Genomic DNA, 15422 nt, shown 5'->3' with positions numbered 1-15422 from the left:
TTCCCATTCTTACTTCCAGTCATCGGCGGATGTCGTCCAGCGAGGTGAGTCTGCTCCCAAACAGCTGCTCCTCATAGGTCAGCAGCTGACGCAGGAAGTTCACGTTGGGTGCCGTGCATGCCCTCCTCTCCTTCAGCCAGCGCAGGGCATGAAGCAGTGACCAGCGCCGGTGCTCCATGAGGAAGGCCAGCGTGAGTGCTGAGCTGCGACTCCTGCCCATACTACAGTGGACCAGAACGCGACCAGCTGGCTCAGCCTTCAGAGCGGTGTTGATGAACCTGGATGCCAGCGGCAGTGCCTCCACCAGGTCCTGCTGGGCGTCATCGCTCAGGCGCAGCCGCAGGTAGCACAGCGTGTTGGGGAAAGCGTCAGGGCAGTTGGCAGTGGCGTTGACCACGTGTGTGATGTGGAGATTCTTGATGATGCGGTAGTCAGAGGCCTGGGAGGCAGAGCCCTGGTAGAGAGATCCCTCCAGGATCTCGGAGGGGTAGATGGTGAGGGTGTGCCGCTCAGGTTCAAGCAGGACCATGCGTGGTGTGCACAGGAAAGGATAGAGTGCATGGAAAGCTGAGAACCCCCCCAGCAGGATGACAGGGTCCATTCCCAGAGCGCTGAGCTGGAAGAAACAGCGCTGGAGGTCTGGGGAGTCTGCCCTGGCCTTCACACTGCCCACTGAAATTTGCACAGAAACAGTCCCAGGGACAGAGCGGTGAAGAAATCAACACAATCAGACAGCCAGATAGATTTCAACAGGACAAGCCTGCAGCCATGTTAGCAGTGCTGTGAGGCACACACAGCTAATATAAGTACGCTAACATGCTCATGCTCATTGCTGAGCACACATAGTGTTTACCATGCTCACCACCATAGTTTAGCACAGAGGTGTCCAAACTGTTCCACAAAGGGCCGTGTGGCTGCAGGTTTTTGTTCCAACCAAGCAGCAGCACACCAGACTTGACTCATTTAATCAACTGATCTCAGTCTTCAGACAGTTGACTGGTCAAACCATGTGCTCTTCATTGGTTGGAACAAAAACCTGCAGCCACACGGCCCTTTGTGGAACAGTTTGGACACCACTGGTTTAGCATGTTAGTCATTAAATTTAAATTCATTCAGGTCTGTAAAAACCTAAAACTCAGCCTGTTTGAGGAAGAGTCAGGGATCGAGTCAGTAGGATTCATCCTCTGGGGATCATGGAATTCTGTAGAACATTTCTTTGCCATCCATCTAATAGCTGTTGAAATATTTCAGTAGTAAACTGACTGACCAACAGACTGACATTCTCATCCACAAAGGCATGCCGCTAGCATACTTGTGGTTATGCTGGATTAGTGATAACTCATCTTGCTTGTTCAGTACGTTCTTCTGCATGTATGCGTGTCTGTTTGTGAGAGTACATGAATGTGGATTTCTGACCTGGGCTGCATCCTTCCTCTGCATACAGCAGTATTATAGAATACTTCTGCAGCTCTATACAGCTGATTAGACACCCCAGCTGAGGGTGGATCACTGTCACAGCGGCCCGTGCTGTCACCACGTGGCTGTCCTTGTACCTAAGACATATTCATTCATTATATGCACACATATGTAATGTATCATATATCACATTCTAAGTGTAAACAAATGGCTCCAGACAAATAAGTTGTAACATATCAGGTTTTGGATAGACAGACAGTATTTGTTGGTAGGACCACTTCATTGTTTGTTTTCACATTTCATGGGATTTGTTGACAATAAAAAACATAAACAACATATGGAAAAAATATATGGAAGAATAATCACAATTAAAAATCATAATTAAAATAGGTAAATTGTCCCACCTGTGCCTCGGGTAACTGTTCCTACGTGACTTTTGACGCATCCTTATGGCTAATAAGTAAACAAACTTTACAGTCTTTGTACATGTAATGCTATCTTTGTGAAGTTTATAATGTTGTTTTTGTTGAAATAGGTAAATTTTGAGGCCAGATTGTACTTTTTATGGATTGCATTTCACTGTACAGGTGTAGCTTTTCTTGTGTCTACACATATGTACAGTATAGTATATTTGTTTATGACAGAGCTTGTGCATCTGAATAGCTCTGGTGTCTCCATGCAGCACCCACCTCTCTGCGCTGCGACAGTCCAGGATGAGAATATAGTATGGATCATACAAGGCGGGCTGGCCTTCCTCTGCGTTCAGCAGGTTGTACACTTGCTGTGAGGTGATATAGCCTCGTTCTACACAAGCTGTTTCTGGAAGAGAGGGAACTAGCACCTCCTCTGGCTCACACACTGCTTGTAGGCAGAAGAAATACAAAGAGTACAGTGTGTCCGCATGTGTGTAGTTGTGTGTTCATGCATTCTTTGTGTGTAAAAACAGAGAGCATTAGGAGTAAAATTACACCCTTTACCTTTGTTCCGGTTAGGTATGATGGAGGAATGGTCACTGTCTGTACTGTTGACTTCTCTGTCAGAGATGCTGCTCACTGTTTGGAATGTGTTGACAGGCTCTCTGGAGGCCGCTCTACAACTGTTATTCACTCTGACACATAAAAAGAGGCACATACACACAGAGAAGTGCAATCTCAAGACAGATCATAGGAGACTAAACACAAAGCCAGTTTATGATGATTTAACAATACACCATTTTAGTTTTTTAAGAGTAAAAAAAAAACAGCAGAACTCTTTACCTGGACAGTACAACGCCCATCTCGTTTAAGTCATTTGGCAGATGCATCAGCTGTTCCCACCAGCCCTTCATTAGAAGAACATGCTACACCAAGAAACAAATAAGCAATGTTACAAACACTGAAAAATGTTCTCTCAAAATGCCAACAGGAAGTAACAAGGCAAAAAGATGTGAAAAAACCCACTATCCACTATTTGTTGTTGCTGTGATTCTTACTCAGCCCTGCTTCAGCCTTGCCCTTAATTTAGCTGGTGGTCTTGGAAACACAGTAACGGTTAAGTGCTCTAGAGGGCCACATGGTAGCTGGCTGTGACAGGTGACGGAGGAGAGACCTGGATAGGAGTCCCACTTCACCCAAATTAACTCCCAGTAGTTGCAGTGTACATGATAATTTGGTCAGGACAAGGTTTAAAGTTGATCTTAAAACCATACAGAGATTAGGGCAATATTTGGATAACAGACAGAAACTATTTACTTTGAGACAAAACTGCATTTAGGGTAAATATTTATGGTTAATTAACCTTTCCACGAGCAAAAGTATTTTTTAAGCTGCCATATGAAAACACTGAATTGACAAATATTTTTCTTTGTTTCCCACCATAACTTGCTTTTTGTTTTTAGCCAACTATTAATCAGAAAGCATCAGTACAGAACGGTGAAAAAAGACAATACAAGCTTACATTAGCAGAGAATATAGTGAAGGGATCCCTCAGTTAAATGTAGCTCAACAGATGACACAGCCAGAACTTACTACTGAGAAACAAAATAAACAATGTCTTAATTAACCTCTTACTGACATCTTAAAAATCCTATATAACTCTGCTCAGCATCCACCATGTGTCCTCCTCACTGATGCCAAAGATTTTAACCTCCTCCTAGTTGCCTCATTGAACTATTTAAGTTTTGAATCTTACTGTATGTGCTGCTGTGCCCGTCAGTTGTCACTCTCAGCCATGTCATCACCTCTCTTCCACCTTCACGTCACTTATTCTTCGCTTTCCCTCAGTAACAGCCTCTCCATCCCTTACCCCGCTGCCCTCCCCACAAACCACCACCTACCCTGCTACCCCCATCTTCCTCACAGCACCTTTCATGATGCTCTGTGCTCAACATGCTGCTCTCTCTCAAGCACCCACCACCATCATACACTGTCGAACCAGACTACAGTCTGTTTATTGAATTGGTTTCACTTCTCGTCAGTTGTGGGTGCTTGACTCCAGCCTGTGAGTCAACAGTCTTTCATCTGTTGTGTCTGTGTCAACCAAGCACACTTAATTAAACTCAGCAGCTGGTCTGGTGCATTATGGCACACTGTTCCCGCTAATGCCTTTTTCAGTGACACAGACTGCATGTCTATTGTTCGTGCTCTGTTTTGCTTTAGGTATTTCTGTTTCACTTTTCCACTCTGTGCTTTTTTCATTTTCTATTGTTAAGTGTCAGAATTGGCGCACTGCAACGCAGTTTCCCTTAAAGACAATACATGTACTACTACTGTCATCACTGCAAATAACTAATAAAATTCGGATACTGAAATGTTTGCTCAAGTAAAAGTCCAAAGTATTATCATCAAACAAACTTGAAGCACTGAAACTAAAAGTACTCATTATGCAGAATGTTCCCTTACTGAGTTCACTATGATTATATATATATTTTTGAATTATTATTACTGATGCAGCTACATGAAAGCAACATTTTAATGTTGTAGATAGTGCAGGTAGAGCTAATTTTTCCTTTAATACGGCTAGGTATTTTAATCTGTAGTGATGCTATATTTTTTTATGAAGTGATCATATGTAATGCCTGTAAGATCTGAAAAGTAACAAGTGACCCCAGCTGTTAAATAAATGTAATGGAGATAAATACAATATTATGTAGAGGAGCAGCAGTGTTAAGTAGCAGAAAATAAAAACATTCAAGTACAAGTTAATCAAGACTGTACTTACTTTCCACCACTAGTATTGAAGAAAAAATATATCAAACTTTTTTTATTTTTTTATTTTCTTAGTAGTTGTTATTCCTACAAATGTATCCAAAGCTTCAGAGTGAGAGAAGGAGGCTCTGAGGCTGCCAACATCAAGTCAGAGACTGCCCCCTGTTGTGCTCCTGAGTGAGTTTATAGAAGGATTCAAAGGATTCAAAGGCTTTTTATTGTCAATTTCACCATATGTCAGACATACAGGGGAATCGAAATGTTGTTTCTCTCTCTCTGCACTGTGCATTTTACAATAATAAATAAATTAAACAATCTAAACAAAACCAGCTAAATAAATGTTTTCTACAATATAAAACTGACCTGGTCTACACTTTGTGAAAGGTCAGTGAAGAATATGTACACACACATTTGTGCACACATGTGATATGTGCACACAAATGACAAATGACACACAGAGCCCTGACTGAAAGCCCTCTGAAGCTTACAGGCTTGTCGCTATAGTGTTCTGGCTCTGTCAGGGCCATCACGCTGCTGCTGTGTTTGTCTGAGCTCCACAGTGCACAGACCTCCGTTCTCTCAGTGTCATGAGTCTGTTTACTCAAACAGACCCTCACTCATGCAGCCATGTGGCTGATGGACTCCATGTTCCCATGATGGGCTATGCAGTCAGAGGGGAGGTAGGGAGGGTAAAGCTGGGGAAGGACTGTCAGGAATGTCACAAACAGGTGTCAGAAGCTGGAAAGAAACAGAGCCAGGGTTTACTCTCTCCTCAAGAGAAGCTGTATCAATTACGTTTAAACTCTATAATCCATTTTAGATATATATCATGATAACGTAGGAAATCACATTCCTGTCATGATGCAGGAAGAGACTTCTGTCTCTCAGTCTCACGCATCCTGTGCAATAAAATGTGTCAGCAAACAGATCTTAATGGATTCCACAGATGTTTGCTCTGTTTCTGTGTGACAGCACGACTCTTACTAAGTGTCCATCCAATTTACATGTTTAATTGGGATGACGAACAGACCGAGACCAAAGTCCGACTGAACACAGTGAGATAATAAATGGTTAGGAGGTGAATGCCCGCAGCGCATAGAGCAGGCGGACGGAGGCACATTCAGCAGAATGGTAGAAAGAGAGATGGTAAATTATTAATATTATTATAACCGTATTTGTATCAGTAGTGGTAGGACTGAATGGCACTGACAGCTACTTGGAGGGAATAACTGGAGTCTGAAGATGAAAAATGGCTTTGTGAGGAATTCCAGATGGTGAGCGGAATTTATGATTCGCGTTTTTTTTTTTTCATGTTTGCTTGTTTCTATCCGAAAAAGCTGCTCAATTTAGCACGTTTAAGTATGTGTTGTTGTTTTCAGTAAATAGCTGTATTTCTTTTTTAAGCGGTTAACCTAATAATATATAGACCCACGTTATGTTTTTTCGCCGTTATTAATTTTTAAAGAAAAAAGTATAAAAAAGAATAACGTACCGCAGATTAAGTGATTCTACCAGCCTTTGCATCTTTTAAGTATGTGTCCTTCTGCTGGTGAATTGTGTTCAATTAATAAATAATGTTTAATTTCTAAATAAAATGAAAATAAAATGGAATTTTCAGTTTACCAATAAACAATCGTAGGTCTGCACATCTTTAATTCGTGTAAATTTCAGTAAAGTTGACACGAGACTAATTTATGTAGACAGTGATTTTTAAAAATAACACCTTAAATTTCCTGACTCATAATTAACGAGGTTTAGTTCATGCCTGGGAAATTTGGCTTGCTGCTTGGCAAAAACAGACTCGTCCGTCAATAAAACAGAATAGAATAAAAACAAGAAAAGAACAAGAAACGGGTCGTTGTCATGTTAACGATGGTGCAGATTAATTGCTGGAGTATAAATTAAGTCACATTTGTGTCAAAAACCTTTGCAGAATTCACCTGTAAAATATAGCCAAGCAATAGAAAGTGAGGTTATTGTGACAGCTACTGGTTAAGCCTCTGTGTTGTTCTTTTGGCTTATTGATTTCTTTGCTGATGATTGTTGTTATAGTCATGTGAATTGCTCTTCTCTTCCAGACATGAGATCCTTGGGTCCCAGCAGTAACTTCTGCACAGAATGGCAGTATGTCTTTTATGTAAAAGGTAACATCCAGCTTTGACAAATTATATATGATTTCTGTTACTCTGGAAAGTTGTATGAACACCTACATTTCAGTGGCATTGTTATGCTTCATGTCTGTTCCTGTGTGCAGCTCAGGGAGGTGGAGGACGGGATGGTGTGTCTCAGCGGTCAAGAGTCTTTCTGCTAATCATGCACTGAAGCCCCTGCTTCCCCCCCTCTGCCTGGTGGTTGTGGTGATCTATAGCCTGGCAGACAAACTCAGAAACTTTGTGGCCGGCATCTTCATCCCTCAGTACCATTACCCGTATGCTGTGGCTCTCTGCTTTGCCCAGGTTAGTGGCTTGTATCTACTCTGATTAAAATCAAGCAAAAAATATAATTCTTTACTTTATACTGGCAAGTGTGACCACAGTGTACACCCATAACTTACCTGCTTACGCTTTACGCAGTGTGTCGTGATAGAAGGGTCTTTGCTTATGCTGCAGAGGCCCTATATTATATTTGTGCAGTATAGTGATCTAAGGTACCATAAATATTAACAAAAAAACCTCACACATACTGTGGGAACATTTATGTGGAAAATACTGACTTACTGAAATTACTGAATACTGAAAAATAGTATTAAGTAATAGTATGTCAGTGTAGAAGAAAGGGGTTCATTTACAGCTGTTAATCATTTGTCAGTGAACTGTTAATCATTGCAATGGTTAACCTCATACCTGTACAATGTCAGCTACTGACCATTGTAACTTGGACAGTATTTGCTGTGTGTGTGTGTGTGTGTGTGTGCTAGTTTGAAGGACAGGGCATGTGGTGTTGGGGAGTGACAGAAGGGCATAGTGTTGATGAATACTTGTGCTTGATAGATGTTTTACCAAGTGGCTGACCTGTAGTCCCTGCAGAGGACTGACATGCAAATGTGACCTCATCTAAAGGATGAAACTGTTATGACTAAAGAGTGGCCTCAAGTGTTAACATACATTAATTGTGGTTGTAATGTAAAAGTTTGGAAAATGTAGGCTTTTTTAATTTCAGGCACAACATATTTTTTACATTGCACCATGGTAATCACAACATTCAAATGGTTTCACGCAACAAGGCAACACACACACGGACTCAGGTTCAAGTTCAGTACAAAATGAATCCATCGTTCACAGTCCCTAGGTTAACACCTGTACTACATATACAGCTACATACTTCATATACAGTATCCTGTATTTAAGTCCTCACAGTCAATTTAATGGACTAATCATTTCAGCAAAATAGATGAATGGGCACAGAATCAGCACATTATTGTATGTCAGGAATTAAAAACCAGAGTCAAAAGTTCTTTTTGTACCTACCACTGAATTCTGTTATCTACATAGCAGCTGGTATAGTTTGTTAAGATAATCTGAACTTTCTACTTGAGACTTTTTATATGTACTATCTGATCTTTTTCAGGTTCTGATCTCCTTGTTAGTCTTAAATCTCCTCCATGTCCTGGGTCTGGTGCCTCTGAAGCATTATTCCAGTTCACTGGGTGAGAGGGTGCTGGTCCCTGCTATCTGTAACAGCATCCACGCTGTGCTGGCCATGTGGGCCAAAGCCAACAGTTTGTATGGTGGCCTCTTATCCCTCACCCTGCCTCTGCTTCCTCTGTTAACTGTTGGCTTTAGTTTTGCCCTAAAGCTGGCATCGCCGCCATCTACCCACATCTCTGTTCTGATTTCCATCCTGAGTGGGACATCTCTTGTCATCACAGGTAAACCTTTAGGTGTCATTTAGAAGTGGAACTGATCGTTCTTCACCTCAAAACAAATTAACTTCTACTGAACCCCCCCCCCCCCCCCCCCCCCCCCTCTCTCTCTCACTTGGCAGCCTTCAAGGGTTTGTCAAGTGTTGAACCTCTGGAGTACCTGTATGCACCTCTGGCTTTAATCCTCCATAGTCTCTCTCTGACCTGGCTGGCTAAAGTTACTGAGGCTGAGCGCTGCCGCTCCCCTGATGCCCAGGCCTCCATTTTTGACATCTACTACACCCAGCTGGTCAACCAGAGCTGGGTGCTGGGTCTCCTGTGGCTGCTGCACCCAGACAGTCCCTGGCATGTGTTGAGTCAAGGCAGCTGGCACAGCCTGCTCTTCCATGGATACCTGCTCGCTATTCTCCTGCTGGGGATGGTACTGAACTTCCTAGTTGGTATATCAGCTCTGTGTATCTCACCGCTTTCTGCTGCACTGCTCCACTCAGCAAGGCAGGTGGCACAGCTGTTCTTCCAGCTTCTGTAGCTACACTTTAACTGTATCAGTGAGACATATGCAACACACATCATTGATGAATGTTTTTTTTTTTATTCTGTGGAGAATGACAAGTTACCTTTTGACTTTTATCTCACAGTCTCATGACCTGTGTTTACTGAGGCAAACACAAAATATGTTCAGCTAAGTTAAAATACAGAATGTCAGCAGGGAAACAGCATGCAGTAGGTAATTGGAACCATGACAGCATACTGTAAACATGTAACAGGTTAATGATGTATAACCAAAACAGCTGAAGACTAAACCACCTAAACAAAGACTACACTCTCCAAGTTGGGTAAAGGACATTAGTTTTAGACTGTGGCCTTCATGGGACAGCAGCAGTTTCAAAACAAGCTCTTTAGCAATGGAACAAGTACAAATAAGCAGCACCGTTCAAACAATTTAAGTTTTCTATCAGAGCTGAAGGTGATACAGTGGTATCAAGCATATAACAACAAGCACATTGCTTCTAATTTCATGGAAAACTGAGTACATCTGAGGAGAATTGTGGATAATCTGATGAACAAACCCAAGAATTCTTGATAGTCAACACAGACTTTTGGGCCCTGTTGTATACATGACATAGTTCACCTAACATTATTTAAGAGACTTAAACTCTGTGAATTAATTTTCAAACACAGCTTTGTGGAGGTTGTCCTTGCATGGCTCTGACAGCTTTTTCAAATGAGAAGGGAAAACAGCGAGGTCCAGGTTCTTTGAACTGGACACAGACAGTTGAACCCTCTTTATTGCGTTTACTTAACAGTGTTAAAAAAAATATTTAAACTCAGATCACTGACTGAATGAATTTTTAACCAGCGGAAGTTGCCCTTGAATGAATCTGACTGCTCTGTTAGATGGGAAGGGGTCACCATGAAGAAAGAGTTAAATGGTGCTGACACCAGTTTCATTGAGTCTGTTGTAAGTTATTACAAGAAGCTAAATGATGCCTTAATGTAAGAATAAGCTATTAATATTCAACTTTTTCTACATATGCACTGTACATGTATTACATTTAGAAAACTTTTTACCATTTCACATGCTTAGAAAAATAATGTGGATAATCTTGAGCCTGTGGAGAATCTGTGTACATTCAATAAACTGAAATAACTTTATTCACAAAAACATTTATTCTGTTTCAACCAAAGGTAAGTGCTGATTTTAAAAAACCCCCACCATCAATACATCTATTCCACCATTAGCAGCATGTATTAAAAATCCTCTATAAACATGATGTTGTACATTTATGGAACTAGAAGAAGAAAATCCAGTAAAATCACCTTTCATGCTGAGGTTAAGCCTGCCAAATGCAGCCCAAATCATTAAGTTACTTCCTGTTCATTATGAGGTATCAGAGTTGGGGGGTAAGTGAAAGCCCAGGCTCTGCAGCAGGTTGGAGGCCGGTCCGGCCAGCCCGTCCTGGCAGCTGAGGGACTCCAGCAGGTTGGTGACCAGGTTTAAGTCCACATCAAGAGGCTGGATCTCCTCCTCCTTCTCTTCCACCCCTTCCTCCCTTGGGACACCGCCTGTGGCAGAGGGATGAGGGGAGCCGCTGTCCAAGCCTGCCTTGTTGTAATTCTGCAAAAAGGACAAATATAGTAAAACAAACTTTTTCATACCAACATTCAGCATGAAAGGTGCATTATTTCACTTATTTTTTGTGCAGATTTTATGGAAATTAAAAATATCTTAAGGTTGAGGCTGAGCACAGTGAAGCATATGATATGTAAAGGATGCAATCTCAATCATAATCTTACGCTTTGATGGAAACTTTTCCCTATATTAGTGCTCATCAGCTCCTGATCCATTTGGTCCATGTATCTTCTCAGACTGTCCAAAGTATCTGTCCCGTTCATCTCTACATGACCAGAGGACCCCTCTTCTTTCTCTTCCTCCTCTTCTTCCTCATCATCATCATCATCTTCGTCATCATCTAGATCGTCGGAATCTAATTCTTCTTCTTCTTTACTTCCTATAGAAATGAACAGACAGATTCATTAAAGAGAGAAAGACGTGTCAGGTTTCTGTAAGTTATTTTTACTCTCACACATCCTTCATAACCTCCACATACCCAGCAGTCTGTCCAGTGCGTTGGCCATGGAGTCAGGCTCAAAACTAAATGGCTGAGTTGAGCTGCTCCTGGAATATTAAGAAAAACCATGTGAAACCTCAAATGTTGGTGGGGCAATGGACATCTACATAAATTAGCTAGATCTAGATCTAAAACCATTTTCTTCATTAACCCAAATGTCCCTTTGATGAGTTGAACTAAATATTGTCAAAATCAATCAGATCTATTGGCCAGACAGCCAGTCTGTCTGTCTGTCTGTCTGTCTGTCTCACCAGGGCAGTTCAGCACCCTCATGTGATGACATGGCGTTGAGGAAGTTCTTCATCCCCTGACTGAGTGCGACCAGGCTGTAACCGGCCTCCTCTTCCTCCTTGTCGTCCTCTGTCTCCTTTCTCCTCTCCTCTGTACTCCTGACATGCTGTGTTTGTTTGGTCGAACTAGAGTTTTGGCTGCCAGCACCAGACCTCCCCCCACTCCTCTCCTGCAACATGCGCTCCAAATCCTGAGCTGTGATATCCAGCCAGCTGTCACCTGGAGATAGACACAAAGAAAAATTAATTATGGGAAATGGTTGAAAGAGAGAAGGGTAGAGAATGGAGGATGTATACCAAGAGGACAGAAAATGAAAGGAATTGGCAGGAAGCAGAATATCCCAGGTGGCAGAGACAGACAAAGGCAATGTTTACTTTCTAGCAAAGTCATTTAAACCTTGAAATACATACTTTATAGTAAGTAGGTATAATACACATTTCAACAGAGATGTTACTCAGTAGTAGGACAAATGAAGGTCAACCAGGTCGAACTAAGTAATTTACACTGAAGTGAGGTCCACAATCTCCAAACCATGCTGACCATGCTGCAGTTTCAAACCTCTTCTATGCAGTGTACTAACAGTGTACACACAAACATTTGTCGTAACTGATGCTGCAGGTATGGTTAAGTCTCTAAATTTAGACATTTTAATACTTTATTTCTGCTGTCAAGACTGGTCATCATTCTGTACTGTAACTGATACAAATTCCAGAGGCCCTCTTAAAGGATGAATCTGAAAACTTCACACAAATGCCTTTCAAGTCTGCAAATACTGAGTGTTACATAGTAGAAAGATACATTTTCACTCACTGTCCTCTTGGGGGAGCTGTGACTCTTGTTTCTTCAGCTCCTCCAAGTTGAAGGAGTCGCAGCTGTGCAGCAGCTGGAGAACTTCCTCACCTGGGGATAAAGCACTGACAACACAAAAAATATCTATATTCAGACACACACACAACTGGATGTTAGAGACATGCATAATCATACACACACACACACACACACACACACACACACACACACACACACACACACACACACACACACACACACACACACACACACAGTTACATATGCACACACACAACCACAGTCCTCACCTTGATTTTGAGGCGACAGACTGTTTGAAGAAGTTTTCTGCAGATCTTGTCAGCTCTCTGAAACGAGCCGACCCTTCCAGTTCTCCCTGTATTTGGTAACAATGAAATTAAAAACCTTAACTTTCCACTGTAGAGAAATCCTGAATATATTGCATATTCATTAATATTCCAGGTGTCTCTCCATTCAAAAGTTTGACTAACCCGGTAGTAGTCGTTCCTTTTCAGACTGTCCATGAAACCTTTCCACTGAGGATTACAACTGACAGGGGCATCGGGCTCTGAGGAGGGGAGCCTACACTTAGAACACAGGATCTCAAAGCCATGCGCCTGGAGGCAGGGTTACACACAGACAGAGACAGACATTGAATCAATAACAAAACTAAAAAACTCCTCGTGACCGGCTGTTTTGCATCATACTTTATGCAAAACAAAAGCATCATTTTATTCATCAAAAAGACAGACAAAAGACAGTCCACAATGAAGAGGAAACACTAATGGTGGCTCACCAGTTTCATGCCAAGCTCATGGGCTTTGTAACGAGGATGAGAGCGAGGAGGCAGGGTGAAGCCACTTCTCCTGTCTGGAGTGAACTGTTGCTGCTGCAGCTGGGCATACAGGCAGCGGGTGAATGTCACCTGGAAATACAGACAGAAGTACAAGGTTATGGTTTGCATAAAGGTTTTTAAGACACTTCACAAAAACTGAAACATACATGTAAACAAACTAAAGCACAAACAGTGATTACAGCGTTGTGCATGACACACAACACAGATGTAATATTTTCTTTTAGAGGAGGCCAGCTTTTTCTCTTTGCCTACACCACTACAATCATGAATCTTTAAGTGTGTTTACCGAGGCAAGGACTCTTGTGTCAGGAGGAAAGGTCTTGAAGCTTCGACACGCCTGCAGATCTACTGGATCTCGCAGGTAGAAAGCTGACACTGCGGGAGCAACCAAGTCTGGTCGCTGTGCCAACACCTTGGCAATACCTGCAGGTATGAAGCAGTGGGCACGGTGGAGACCTGTTTTTATCTTCTCTGGGTACCTAAGTGGAAAGTACAGATTGATATGATTTTTTATTTCTAATACATTCACAGTTCCCGCAGATACCAGTCAGCTACTCTTACATACAATATTTATGACACACACTGTGAATTTTTGTTTTTCAACTTTATACTTTTCAATATTCTAATCGATTCAGTCCATTCAATAGCATCCCTAGTGGGAAGTATATAAATTTGTCAATGAAATTGAATTTGCCACAGATTTGTGTATCAAAAGTAGACTTTTCTTGCAAAAAGACATCCCTCACCCCTCTAGTCGTTTCCTCAGAGCTGAACAAATCTTGGGACTTGCTCGACAGGCGTCTGGGTGGGTGGCGAGCAGTGCTAGAGCTTGTGGCACACTGGGTACCATATCCTTTGAGATGCCTACTGGACTGGATTTGGAGGGGCAGGGCAGGATATGCAATTCTCCCTTATAGAGGAAGACCTGCAAAAGGGATTGTGTGGAACAATGAAGGCCTACCCTTACGGTAAATACAGACAATGTCAAGAGGAAGATATTTGAAAGGGTTTTGCATGCAAATTTATGGTATACTTTGGGGAACAGTCTGCAGTACACTGAAGTAGTATGTGATTTGAATTTAAAGGCCTAGCACATGCAAACCTTCCAGTATAGTCCTTTAAACAGATACGCTGATGTAGATTTGCGGTTAAATCCATTGAATATAAAAGACCAGCATTGCTTCTGCCATCTCATCTGGAAGTCTCACCCTGTGTTCACTGGTGTCTGGATTCAACCACTTGGGAAGATAATCTGCTGCTTCAATCAGAATAAACTCCCCATCATTGTCCTCAACTCTGCAAACACAAACATGAAATGAGACAGAAGAACAAGACTGTCAAACCAATGAAATGGGTCCATGTTTAAGTTTAAAAATTTTGAATTCAGACCACTTTCTGTCTCACCTGGCCACGAGCTCTGGGAAGTCCTCTGTGATTTGCTTTAGGAGGTAAACGATAAACCACTCATCCTCCACATTGTCCCCAAACTGAGTGCTCCCTCCAATGTGAGCAGGCACACCTCCTGTCAATAAAAAAAAACACATATCAGTCTTTAGTGTGAGTAACATTACCAAGAATTGCACCAATATTTAAATCAATTTATCTCTGGGATGTTGACAAGACTATACCTTTCTCAGGATGATACTTGAGTTTAAATGGCTGATTCTGCCAGATGTATTGGATCAAGTGTGGGGCAACCTTTGCCAAAACCTCCTCTATAAGTTGAGAGAGAAGTTCTTCAGTTTGCTGTGAAGATGAACCGTCTGTCTGGATCAAGAAGAGTTTGTACTGGACCATGTCCTCCTGAATCACTTTCTTCTGCAGGGCGTCCATTGTAGAAAAAGAACTTATAAAAAAGACAGCAGACCCGTGATATACATACGTATATGTAAAGTAGTCATTGTGGTCAATTCGTGTATTATGTCTCTAGAATCAATTAGAGTAAAGCATCAGTGAAATATTGGTTAAAGGAAACACAGTTGACCAGGTTATAGTTATTAATTTCTATACGAGATGATCTGATAGTAATATCAGTCAGCCTTACCTTGACTTGTTTTTAAATGTTACGTTATGTCAATGTGAACTTTCAATGGGAGAAAATAACGAAACTTTCCTCATTTCTACATACGCTGCTATCACGCCATTTGTCACTATGTAGGTCCTACTGCGAATTCTACTCGACTACCCCAGTAGTGCGTCAAATACGAGTTCCTACGCTTTCTGTTAACGACGTTTCACCGTTCTACAGAGAAAATAACCTGACTAACACTGTCGAAAATAAAACGAAAATTTAATAAGAATCAAATAATTTAGCACATAAAGCGCTTTTTTTCGGTTTAATCCACGACAACGATGAGCGGATGCATTTCAGA

At 41.7% G+C, this 15422-nt stretch overlaps 3 protein-coding genes across 4 annotated transcripts; 1 reads left to right on the top strand and 2 right to left on the bottom strand.

Moving 5' to 3' along the window:
* Positions 1 to 19: 19 nt before the first annotated feature.
* LOC121189906 (dual specificity protein phosphatase 2-like) lies at positions 20 to 5128 on the bottom strand. The gene is made up of 6 exons (XM_041050383.1): positions 5090 to 5128; positions 2673 to 2755; positions 2394 to 2524; positions 2106 to 2277; positions 1417 to 1553; positions 20 to 672 (listed from the first exon to the last, which is right to left on the bottom strand). The coding sequence occupies exons 1-6, from the start codon at positions 5126 to 5128 to the stop codon at positions 20 to 22; spliced, it is 1215 nt and encodes a 404-aa protein (XP_040906317.1).
* A 565-nt stretch (positions 5129 to 5693) lies between these two features.
* si:ch211-248a14.8 lies at positions 5694 to 9165 on the top strand. The gene is made up of 5 exons (XM_041050581.1): positions 5694 to 5875; positions 6680 to 6745; positions 6856 to 7057; positions 8169 to 8469; positions 8586 to 9165. The coding sequence occupies exons 2-5, from the start codon at positions 6720 to 6722 to the stop codon at positions 8990 to 8992; spliced, it is 936 nt and encodes a 311-aa protein (XP_040906515.1). The 5' UTR covers positions 5694 to 5875; positions 6680 to 6719; the 3' UTR covers positions 8993 to 9165.
* ecd (ecdysoneless homolog (Drosophila)) lies at positions 9033 to 15421 on the bottom strand. 2 transcript variants are annotated; one of them, XM_041050577.1, is made up of 14 exons: positions 15095 to 15421; positions 14679 to 14896; positions 14455 to 14572; positions 14259 to 14346; positions 13797 to 13975; positions 13337 to 13529; positions 12991 to 13119; positions 12686 to 12811; positions 12485 to 12570; positions 12198 to 12301; positions 11348 to 11606; positions 11076 to 11143; positions 10762 to 10976; positions 9033 to 10582 (listed from the first exon to the last, which is right to left on the bottom strand). In XM_041050577.1, exons 2-14 carry the CDS (start codon positions 14881 to 14883, stop codon positions 10346 to 10348), a joined length of 2007 nt encoding a protein of 668 aa, XP_040906511.1. In that variant the 5' UTR covers positions 14884 to 14896; positions 15095 to 15421; the 3' UTR covers positions 9033 to 10345. The 2 variants fall into 2 exon arrangements, with proteins under 2 accessions (XP_040906511.1, XP_040906514.1); XM_041050580.1 differs by having other exon boundaries at positions 14679 to 14868.
* Position 15422: the final 1 nt, after the last annotated feature.

Source organism: Toxotes jaculatrix, chromosome 11 (assembly GCF_017976425.1).
Source record: "Toxotes jaculatrix isolate fToxJac2 chromosome 11, fToxJac2.pri, whole genome shotgun sequence".
Taxonomy (NCBI): Eukaryota; Metazoa; Chordata; class Actinopteri; family Toxotidae; genus Toxotes; species Toxotes jaculatrix.
Note: the sequence above shows the minus strand (reverse complement) of the source record. Positions and strands in the feature narration are given on the sequence as shown.